The 12,382-nt window shown below is 37.5% G+C and overlaps 1 protein-coding gene across 1 annotated transcript in view; it reads left to right on the top strand.

Moving 5' to 3' along the window:
- Positions 1-12,382, top strand: part of prom1b (prominin 1 b) — a gene marked incomplete at both ends in the record, with an annotated part of 35,950 nt that overhangs the window by 6,590 nt on the left and 16,978 nt on the right. The window contains 3 exons of the mRNA XM_081361066.1: positions 2,612-2,673; positions 2,867-2,893; positions 3,322-3,527. Of these exons, the coding sequence (XP_081217192.1) occupies positions 2,612-2,673; positions 2,867-2,893; positions 3,322-3,527 (295 nt within the window). The remainder of the gene's footprint in view (positions 1-2,611; positions 2,674-2,866; positions 2,894-3,321; positions 3,528-12,382) is intronic.

The following is a 12,382-nucleotide window of genomic DNA, read 5'->3' as shown; positions in this document are numbered from 1 at the left end:
TTTATGTTTGTGCGTGAGCATTACAGTGGGGAGTTCACTTCTGCAGTACTTTGCAGAGTAACCACTATGGGAAGAGACATTTAATAAAAGATTTTTTAATATTTACATTCACTCATTATATCATTAGATACATGAATATAGGTTCATTTGTGTGTGTGTGTGTGTGTGTGTGTGTGTGTGTGTGTGTGTGTGTGTGTGTGTGTGTGTGTGTGTGTGTGTGCATATACATGCTAGAGTATTGGAAATATTGTGTATTACTCATTATATTAGTATATACTACAGTATGGTATTCTATATACTAGTATTCTATGGTCATGATGTTTGCTTAACTCTCTGAACCTAAACTTTATTACAGAAAACATTCTGCATTTATATCTTTTCATTAAGATATTATTTAGTATGTTTATAATTATCAGATCATTTTCCTCAATCAATTCATTCATTCAATTGGCTGTTTATTTTTTTTTAACAATTTTTAAATTTATTTAAAATGATTTTATAAAGATACTTAATGTCATAATGAAAAAATACAAATCCAGAAAGTTTTCTGGTGAGGTATAAGGTTCAAAGAGGTATATTTAATTTTGTGTGTGCTCTCCACTATTGCTATCAGTATCACCCTCACCTGAAAGAGGTGAGGTTAGGTAAAGGCTATGTTTAGTTCAGATCAGGTAAAACATGATAGAAGAGACTGTGCTGTAGTTTCTTGTAGTTTTAAAAAACAAGTTTAAATTTAAAAATATTCCATTAAAAAAACTACCGTTTTCAATTTTAAAATAAATTTAAATAAAATTGTGGTGACTTTAAGTAAAGTGCTTTTTTCACCAAGGTCTACTTACAATACTTAAGTGAGTGTGTGTGTGTGTGCGTGTGTGTGTGTGTGTGTGTGTGTGTGTGTGTGTGTGTGTGTGTGTGTGTGTGTGTGTGTGTGTGTGTGTGTAGAAGACTAATAATAGCAATCATGTACAGTAGAGTATAACCTAGATGGGAGACCTCCTGGGAAAATGTCTCAGGTTATGCATGTAATCATGGTTTCCTGAGAATAGGGAATGAGACACTGCGTCTCCTTGGGGTCACTATGGGGGAATGCCTTAGGCGTGACCGTGACCGGCAGACCATGACATCACAACAAGTGAGACCGAGAGTATAAAAGGGCACCTGTGCAATACATCATCCACTTTTTGTCTGAAGGAGACGTGTGGAGGAAAGCATGGCAAGGGGACGCAGAGTCTCATTCCCTATTCTCAGGGAACCATAGTTACATGCATAACCTGAGACGTTCCCTTTCGAAAGGGAACTCGCGCTGCATCCCCTTGGGGTCGCTATGGGGAACGGAATACCCACGCTGCCATGCTAAAGGGATGAGTTCCGTATTGGCTGAGCTAAGTCAAAGGACTCAAAGGAGTCCTCATCCCTATGGTCAACACCAGCAGTCATAGACTGGAGCTTCTCAAGAACGGAGGCTTAAACCAGAAGCCTAACTACGTTCATATTCAAGCCAGCGTCCAAGGAGGCTCAAGAGAGCCTAACACTCAGAACCTCTATAGGCAGCCCTGTAGAGTGGAGGCCTCAATAAGAGCCTACGACAGTAACTCCAGGGCAGTACAGAAGAAAGCTCAGAAAGGAGCTAAACTCAGTCTGGCTGGCCCGTGAAGCTCTGCAGAGTGGAGGCTTCATTATGATGACTTTCATAACGAGAGGAGGTCTAGCAACACTCACTGAGGTCAGTACAGTAGCTTGAACTAATAGCAACATATCAATTACAGTTTTTTTCCAATTGCTTACACACTAAAATGACATGCACAACACAATTATTTAAACTGACACACAGAGAGCAAAACCTCCTCTCAAGTCTCCAAAAGTCTAAACACATTTTCTGCTTTACACACATTTTGCAATTCAAAATGGCACTTTTTAAATGCACTGAACATGGATAAGACACAACAATCTGACATAAAGTCACATGTTTGCCATTTCAAAACACTGCCATTCAAAATGACACTACATGAGCTAATTGGCCAATACACGTGCCACCTGGCCAAACACCTCAATGGTTAATTGTTACCACTTCAGTCTTTTTTAGTTTAGGCTACTGTTTTTTTGTGAGCATATTTTTGTGCAGTCCAATGTAATGTTGGTTATATATGTTCAATGTTGGTTAGACAAAAATCTGGTAATATGAATGAAGTATGTGCCATTTCAGTTTGATTTTGATAACGCTATATGTAGTTTTGGTTGCAGTGCTTCATTTTGCAGGATATATTAGGTATTTTGCAGTTTGGGTGTGTGGTTTTGTGAATTGTGTCAAGTATTTTGATAAAACCAGCCTAGTTTGCAAAATTGTGTGTTAGCAATTGGAAATAACTTTAAAGAACAAATATCTACTTGTTTCTCAAAATTCAACTTTCAACAGCAAACATTTTACTAAATGTTACTTGCTTTCTCACAAATGTTACACCTGTGAAAGTAATATACACAGGGCAGCAGAACTTCCTTGTGCTTTGAAACAATCCAACTCCATGAAAATTTGAGTTTTTGAAGGTTCCTCGAATTTCCAGTTACAGTAGTAACCATCACATTTAATTTTGTTCTGCTAAATTTGTTGTTACAGATCTCATTGTTACGGTGATCCAGCAGAACATGGGAGGAATCAAAGGGGATGATTACAAGAAGGTGTGTGTTTGGTTCCACTAATTATTTATGTGCTTATATAATGGACACACTGTATAGGCCTATAATACAATAAAAAACATAACATATTGTATATAATAGATTATATGGAAGCACATGTTCCAATATCAGTTCCTTTTTTCTTTCTCTTCGCCATGCACACTGATGATGTCTCTTCAACTCTATGGCAATGCAGCCAGAGAATGTTGTATTCCTACTACAGGTACTGTTTAAAAATGACAATTCTAGTGACTTGTTCATGTCATGTCCAAGTTCATGTCAAGTTACTCATATTTATAAAGAAATATATAAAGTGATAAAATATTGCATTAATCAATTAACAAATAATTTGTTCCTGACCCACATATAAAATACCATTGTTGCAATTCAAGCTTTGTTATCTTCATTTTGGGGCTTTACTCAGCGAATATTAAGATTGATTGCAATTAAATAATCTCCTCTCCTCTCCTCTCCTCTCCTCTCCTCTCCTCTCCTCTCCTCTCCTCTCCTCTCCTCTCCTCTCCTCTCCTCTCCTCTCCTCTCCTCTCCTCTCCTCTCCTCTCCTCTCCTCTCCTCTCCTCTCCTCTCCTCTCCTCTCCTCTCCTCTCCTCTCCTCTCCTCTCCTCTCCTCTCCTCTCCTCTCCTCTCCAGGCTATCTACTATGAGCTCGGCTTCATAGTCCTGACAGTACTGGGAGTGTTGTTTGTGCTGTTCATGCCGATAGTGGGACTGTTTTTCTGCGTGTGCCGATGCTGTGAGAACTGTGGGGGTGAGATGCATCAGAGACAGAAGAAGAACGGCGACTGCTTACGAGGCTTCTACATGGCCACGCTCATCGCTACCTCTGTCTTCCTCGCGTGAGTCTTCCTCACCTTCAAAGAGTGTTTGTGACTCTTTATAACTATTCCACATGCTTCTAAAAGTGACTTATTAACACTTTATTTTACAGTGCCATTGTTACATATGTTGAATGTACTTACTATAGTAATAACTATAGTATAAATTATGCATAGTTACATGCAACTAACCCTAAACAAAACCAAATCTTAATCCTAACGCTATAGTAAGTACATGTTAATATTACTCTGTACTTAAATGTAGAATTACAGTGTAACAAAGACACCATATAATAAAGTGTAACTGTGACTTGTTATGCATGAAAGTGTCTAGGTTTGAACTTGTGTCTAGTGTCTAGGTTTGAATTTGTACAAATTATATTTTGGTCTTTTTGAGATAATTAGCACGGTCCAATAACCAGTGCCAGTTAACAGTAGTGGTACTTCCCCTTGTGTCAGTTGGACAGCATTGTCAGTGGATAATTATCGGTAATAGATTTTTTTTGTGAATTTTGTAAAATATATAAAACAAATGTTCTCAGTGAATGACAGTTTTTCTGAATTGCTAAAACACATTTCCTGGAACCATCGCACACTTTCTCAAAACCTTAAACACAAAACCAAATTTTCAAATCACATTCACAGAACCTCTGACTCTTCTGGCTAAATCAAACAATTGCCTAAAAACCATTTTATCTGTGCTCAAAATTAAACAATGCTCTCAGAGCATACACACAGCGAGTCAAAATTATAAACACTACAGATCATTTGTTAGACACTACATCAAAAAATGGAGAACACAGAATCCAAAGCATGCAGTTACAAAAAAAAATTATTGTAAAAAAGTAAACAAATTTTGCAATTACGTAAAAAAATGTAGTAATGACAACTTACAGTAGTAAGGTAAATAAATTGTATACTGTATCCACTGCAAGTATAGTATTGTACTGAATATTGAATAGTAGGCCTATCGAATGTCTTTATATTTACCACTTGCATACTGTGAAGATACAGTTACCCAACTGCAAAAGCCAAAAAGGTTACAGTAAAAAACTCTAAATGAAAAGCATGTGACAGTAAATTACACTCCGAAGAGTTGTGCAACTTCAAAATCAAGGTCAGTAAGAGATTTTATTCTGCTTCAGCATCATGTCTTCATGTTTGTCCGGCCGGAGGAGTTTCTCCACTTCTCAGACAATGTCATCTCTGCAGGCAAAGGGAAAAACCCTAAAGCAGATCCAGCCTTGACAACATTCTCCACACCTGCTCTTCCTCGTCCTCATCCTCTTCCTGCTTGTTCACCTCCTCTTACTCATCCTCTTCCTTCTCTCCCTCTTATATTGTTTCCATCCATTGTTGGTATCAACATTCAGTGCAACATTTTGAGTACATTTTGGGACTCTGAACTGACTTGTATTATGTACAGTTAGTTTGGTCACATCATTAGAAATAAGTGTGAACGTCGTTGTGTGTAAACGATGACAACTGTGTTGCAGTTGTGTTTAACTTTCGCCTACCTGTGTTTAGCGTTTTGAAACATAAGTGCATCACAGTGCAAAATGTGTTTTAGTGAGTGAGAATGTGTTAAGAGTTTTGAAAAAAGAGTGCATGAGATTTGCAAACAGTGTTTTAACTACCTGAACTTGTTTAATGTTTTAGAGAAAGAGTGATTTATTCTGCAAATTGGTTTAGACTATTGAGAATTTGGTTCAGAGAATGGGGTTTAGTGTTTTAGCAATTCAGAAAAATTGTAATAATTAAATATGATCAAAGTCCCTTTTAGGCAAAGCATCTTTGAAACGCCTCTCAGGCAGCTATTTCAGTCATGCAAGTGCAGCTTCTATCTCTTTGAATGGGGAAACATCAAATTCTACAAAGCTGTGTACAAATCTGACAACAGCTGTCTCATAAATTTTGTTTCTAAATGCTCAAATAATGACAAAAAACAGAATTTTTCTGGCTGGACTAGCAAATGCGCATATGCAGTCATAAACACACGTCTCAGAATACTGAGTATTTCTATAGAAACCGGAGCTTCTAACGGCAGCTGCAGTGGCGCTATGACTTTATTAATTGGGGATTGGCTTTTTTACTTAGAAGGCGGGACTTATTCCACCATATTGTGCGCTGCACTTTCTCCCATTCATAGTAATACGAGTGTCTTTGCATTTCTAAAGTTTTTGATATTATGTATACATCAAATTCCGAAACATCTTGTTAATTTGACATATTACTTTTTGCATGCTTTGTAACAGAAAAGTACACATATTTAAATGCAGGGTTAGTCCCAAAATCTGGAACAAAAATGGCAGACTTCGCATACAGGGTCTTGCACTAGCCAAACAATAGCATTGCTGTGGAGTAACTATTTTATATATATATATATATATATACACTCACCTAAAGGATTATTAGGAACACCATACTAATACTGTGTTTGACCCCCTTTCGCCTTCAGAACTGCCTTAATTCTACATTGGTGCTGCAAGCATTCTTTAGAAATGTTGGCCCATATTGATAGTATAGCATCTTGCAGTTGATGGAGATTTGTGGGATGCACATCCAGGGCACGAAGCTCCCATTCCACCACATCCCAAAGATGCTCTATTGGGTTGAGATCTGGTGACTGTGGGGGCCATTTTAGTACAGTGAACTCATTGTCATGTTCAAGAAACCAATTTGAAATGATTCAAGCTTTGTGACATGGTGCATTATCCTGCTGGAAGTAGCCATCAGAGGATGGGTACATGGTGGTCATAAAGGGATGGACATGGTCAGAAACAATGCTCAGGTAGGCCGTGGCATTTAAACGATGCCCAATTGGCACTAAGGGGCCTAAATTGTGCCAAGAAAACATCCCCCACACCATTACACCACCACCACCAGCCTGCACAGTGGTAACAAGGCATGATGGATCCATGTTCTCATTCTGTTTACGCCAAATTCTGACTCTACCATCTGAATGTCTCAACAGAAATCGAGACTCATCAGACCAGGCAACATTTTTCCAGTCTTCAACTGTCCAATTTTGGTGAGCTCGTGCAAATTGTAGCCTCTTTTTCCTATTTGTAGTGGAGATGAGTGGTACCCGGTGGGGTCTTCTGCTGTTGTAGCCCATCCGCCTCAAGGTTGTGCGTGTTGTGGCTTCACAAATGCTTTGCTGCATACCGCGGTTGTAACGAGTGGTTATTTCAGTCAAAGTTGCTCTTCTATCAGCTTGAATCAGTCGGCCCATTCTCCTCTGACCTCTAGCATCAACAAGGCATTCTCGCCCACAGGACTGCCGCATACTGGATGTTTTTCCCTTTTCACACCATTCTTTGTAAACCCTAGAAATGGTTGTACGTGAAAATCCCAGTAACTGAGCAGATTGTGAAATACTCAGACCGGCCCGTCTGGCACCAACAACCATGCCACGCTCAAAATTGCTTAAATCACCTTTCTTTCCCATTCTGACATTCAGTTTGGAGTTCAGGAGATTGTCTTGACCAGGACCACACCCCTAAATGCATTGAAGCAACTGCCATGTGATTGGTTGATTAGATAATTGCATTAATGAGAAATTGAACAGGTGTTCCCAATAATCCTTTAGGTGAGTGTATATATATATATATTAGGGCTGCGCTCGACTAAATATTTCTTTAGTCGACTAGTAGTCGTTTATTTAAGCTATTAGTAGACTAATCGTGTGTTTATATTAATAAGCCATTAATCATAATTATGCGCCTGATTGCCTATATAAAATACATATAGCCTAATCTGCGCACAAATTCAAACATAAAGCTTGCCACAGCGCACCGGCAAATGTAATGATTATGAATGTGTCGTGAAAAAATCAGAATGAGACTGTCTAAACATTTTAATAATTTATTGGTAATGTTTTCTGTGTTTTCGGCTGCAGAGATTAAGTCAACGATGCTGACTCGTCATCTCCACAGTAGTGGACGCGCCTATATATGCATGTTTCATACGGATTACATAATTGGGAAATATTTATGTTCATTCAAATGTAAAAATCTCAAGCTTTAGGTATAGTTCTCATGTCTGTGAGGCAAGTTTACGCTTTGTTTCAATGTCCCATGGGGTTCGTTTAGCGGCCATCTTGAAGTGATGCCAGCGCAAGGGACGTAAAATGCAGATTTTCATATCTTGTGAACCACACAACATACAAAGACAAATTAACCCACTTTTTCATATAATTCTGACACCAGGAGTCAAATGGAAATGTCCTTGACATGGTACAACCACTCTTTATTGGTGAAAAACAGGCAAATAACAACATATTTTAGGCTCATAAAGATGTAACTTTTGCTGTTTTGTTTTGGCAATAGTTTCCTGCATTAGTCCTGTTTGTCATAGACCCATGAATCGTGCGGATTATTCAGGAGAGGTATGATATATCTTTGATAAGCGATCGGGCATACGATGTTCACCCAGTGGGAAAAAAAATCCCATAGACTTAACATTGCAACGGATTTTGGTGAGTCATAGCTCTGAGCGAGGATTTTGTAGAAACATATGGGTTACCACATTTGAAGAGGCTGGCAGGCTCTGTGAGAACATATCTCACAATGGGGTGTAAGTTCTACTCCTGGGGGGCAAGAGCTGCCCAAAGTTGCCCCTTAGACATTCTATGGTGAAGGGACAGCCCATGAAACAGGGATTGCGCATACGTGTTTATCCTACTATGTAACTTGCATAGGAATTTTGTATTGAACATAACTCTGGATCACAGTGTCATAGAGACAGGGGTGGTTTCTCAGGATCACCATGAAGCTTTCAAGTCACACCCTAGCAACCATTTAGAGCACCCTAGCAACAAGTTCCATAGACTTCCACTGAAAGAGGTCAAATGGATATCTTTGGATAGAAGTGTCATAGAAACATGAGGGTGGGCTCATTTGTCTCGGGGCAGTAAACAGCCAATCACAAATCACCTTCAACACTTCCTAGTCATACCCTAGCAACCATTTTTGAGGACCCTAGCAACCCAAACCCAAAGAGGGATATCTTCAAATCCGAATGTCATAGAGGGATTGCAGTTGGTTTATATCATTCAAACTGACAAGCAGCCTTTGGAGTATCATCATTGGCAGCTATCAAGCCACTCCCTAGCAACCAAATAGTACCCTAGCAACCGTTTAGCAAGACCTATATCTCTGCACCAGAACATCGTAGAGACTGGTTGGCTCCTTTGACTAATGCTAGCAAACAGGGCTTTTGAGGGCTACAGGACATTAGGACAGGAGGAGGATGCAGCTGAGGTCGGTCAGAAGTACACCATCAACACCTTCGATCTGGGCGTGTGCATGAAGGCTCTGCCACTTGTCTGGAAGTACAGGGAGAAATTCAAGCACCACCTAGTCCTCCAGGCCAGTTCCCTACTGCAATGAACTACCTCGGCATGATCACTAACCATAAGTGCCATGGTTCAGGCTTGGTTGAGATTGTTCTTGAGGCTCAGCTGGTATATCTCTATGATCAAAAATTATGGAGTATTTTAAGTTAAATGCAAGTGATGTACTGTATGGGGCGCCGTTTGTAAAGCGGCTCACGCTGAAAATAACAGCAACATTTTGTCACATTTAGCTTCAAAATCTAAATGTTGAATCTAAATGTTAAATCTAAATCTAAATGTTAAATCTAAATCTAAATGTTGAATCTAAATCCGGTTACCGGCATTTTGAATTTGCATATTAGTTAAATATTTAGTTTCACCCAAAACATTTAGATTCAACATTTAGATTTAGATTTAGATTTAACATTTAGATTCAACATTTAGATTTAGATTTAGATTTAACATATAGATTTAGATTTAGATTTAACATTTAGGTTTAGATTTAACATTTAGATTTAACATTTAGATTTAGATTTAGATTTAACATTTAGGTTTAGATTTAACATTTAGATTTAACATTTAGATTTAGATTTAACATTTAGATTTAACATTAAGATTTAGATTTAGATTTAACATTTAGATTTAGATTTAGTATTTAGATTTAACATTTAGGTATAACATTTAATATTTAGATTTAACTATTTAAAATATCTCTAAGTTGACAAATGTTGTTGTAAATGTGCTAAAAAGTGACCGTCAAAAATTCATACCAGTTTTTTAAACATTGTTTGAAGCTAAATGTGACAAAATGTTGCTGTTATTTTCAGCGTGAACCGCTTTACAAACGGCGCCCCATAGTACGGCGCCTGTATGTCATGCAGTAAGTGCGTTCTCCACACAAATACTTAGATATGCGCCTAATAATAGTGCACATTTGTCTAAGTTAGCCGAACATTAGAGTGAGCAGACTTGTAAAGTGCTATTTCAAGTGATAAGCCATATTTAAGGTTTTTAAATGATAGGCAGATGTTTGGATTTCCTGCCGTTAACAAGAACGTTAACGTTTGTCAAAGCCTGCGTGTAGTTTTTTTTCTGCGACTAAACGACTAATAATATTTTAGTCGACTAACGGTTAGTCGACTATTATGGGGCAGCCCTAATATATATATATATATATATATATATATATATATATATATATATATATATATATATATTCAGTGTACAGAATATTTAAGAAATGTTTCAGAACATATGCAGATCGGTAAATAGTGTGTTACTGTGTCCTTTGGCCAGTTTGCGTGCAAATGTGAAGAGTGATTCTGGTAAAGTACATTAGACTTATTTATGTCTAGAAAAAGAATAGAGGTCACAGGTACAGTGCATTGAACCACCATCATCCTATCACTGCTCTCTAATAAACATCAGCTGTGCTGCTCCACACTAATCTAGTCAAGGATAGTTAGTGTTTGTGCTTGTGCACTTGTGTTTTGTAATGTATTTTTTTCTGTCAGATTTGGATGGATCCTTAATGATTGTTAAACTGACACTGAAATTTTAGGAAATTACAGAAAATGGTCAATTTAGAGATTTGTTCTAACCATTTGATTTTACACCATTGCCAGAGAGTGTATACACTATAGTGAACACACCTGCAGTGGTCTAGAATGACACAGACACATTCACACATGTGACATTGATAGTCCTGAGTCTGTCCGGAGAGAAAGTCCCCTCTTTATTTCTGTACCCCACCCCCCTCTTTCTTTTTGCCTCTTTTTACTTTTCTGTTTTTTTTTTTTTTTTTCGTGACAGTGCTGACAGCAGTTGCTTGGGTCACAATGGGCGTTTGTAAGGCATAGACTGTACTATGAGGGTGTGTGTGTGTCTTGATGGACTTTCAATGACTTACTGAGAGGTTTGCAGTAATTGTGCTGGACGAGGCCTGGGAGCAGAGATCATGATTGTGCAAATCTGCTCTGTTTCTTTCTTCACTCTTTTCTTTTTCTCTCTCTGTGGCTTCCTTTGTTGAATCACATTTCCCCTTTATTAAATCTTTTTTTTACTGAGACAGGAGTGAGACAGAGAGACAGTGAAAGAGGAAACGAGAGATTGGGGGAACAGGGAAGGAGGTTTGTCTGGCAATAATCTGTAATCAGATGCCACGATTTAATATGTATCTGCACCACTCAATTAGTAAAGTGTTATCTATAGTATGTGGATACGTATGAGCACCAGTGAATGTGTGCATTTTAAAAGATATATTTAAACAATATATTTTAACAATTAATTATTATTGTTATTTATTTTTTCATAAAGAAGTCTTTTATTTTTGAAAGAAGTCTCTTATGCTTACCAAGGCTGTTTATTTGATCAAAAATACAGTAAAACAGTAATATTGTAAGATATAATTACAGTTTAAAAGAACTGTTTTCTATTTTAATGTTGCTTCAGTGTCTCATGATCCTTCAGAAATCATTCTAACATGATGGTTTGCTGCTCAAGAAACATTTCTTCTTATTATCAATGTTGAAACAGTATCATTTTTTTTTTTTTTTTATGGAAACCATGATCATTTTTTTTCAGGATTCTTTGATGAACCGCATTTATTTGAAATATTTTTTGGAACAATCTTTACAATCAGTTTTAATCAATTTAATGCAATATTCTGAATTAAAAAAAAAAATCTGACCCTGATTTTATAATTTTATAAATACTTTTATTATATTTGTAAACATTTTAATTTGATGAGATAGTCTGGGAACAGTATCTTGCTCTACTGTCTCCAAGGAGTTCTATAATACCTGGAGAAGACTATCTGTTAGCATTCCTATTCATAGCAATGCTGTTGTTTGGCTAGTGTAGGACATTGTGTACAGAAATCTGCCATCTTTGTTCCAGGATTTTTTTTTTTTTTTTTTTTTTTTTTTTTTTTTTTAACCAATCACCTGAGCTGTAAATGCGTCTTGACTAACCCTGCTTTCAAATACCTTTTAGCTACTAGGTAAACAAAATGTCATATGTCAAATGAGTATCTGATATCTCAGTAGTCATGATACAGTAGTCAAATAATTCTCTGCTGAGATTTGGAAGTGTGCCATCATTAGATACTTTGCTTTTCAATTAGGGTCGTGGGGGTTAAGAAGCCATCAGATTTGTAGGATCTTTTCAAACGTAATGCTGATTGGGAAATAGCTGTAACCCCTGTAAGTCACTTAATTAAACCCCTTGAACCGCATTACTTAAACAAGGGTGCACTTCCCAATGCCATCTATGGTTGCAAGTTCCGTTGAATACTTGTATTGATAACAACATGAACTTGCAACTGTAGTTGGCTAATGATGCTTTTGGTAAACACACCCCAGAGTGGCTGTTCTTAGCATGACAACAGCACCACACTGAGGACGTCGTATATTACTGCATGTCACAGATAGCAATTTATAGAGCAGGGATATTCAGTTTATGTATTTGTGTGTGTGTGTTAGGGCTGAACGATATATCGTTATCATATCTATATCGAGATATGAACTTTCAAGATATT

Source organism: Scardinius erythrophthalmus (assembly GCF_964197995.2).
Source record: "Scardinius erythrophthalmus genome assembly, chromosome: 3".
NCBI classification, from domain to species: Eukaryota; Metazoa; Chordata; class Actinopteri; order Cypriniformes; family Leuciscidae; genus Scardinius; species Scardinius erythrophthalmus.
Note: the sequence above shows the minus strand (reverse complement) of the source record. Positions and strands in the feature narration are given on the sequence as shown.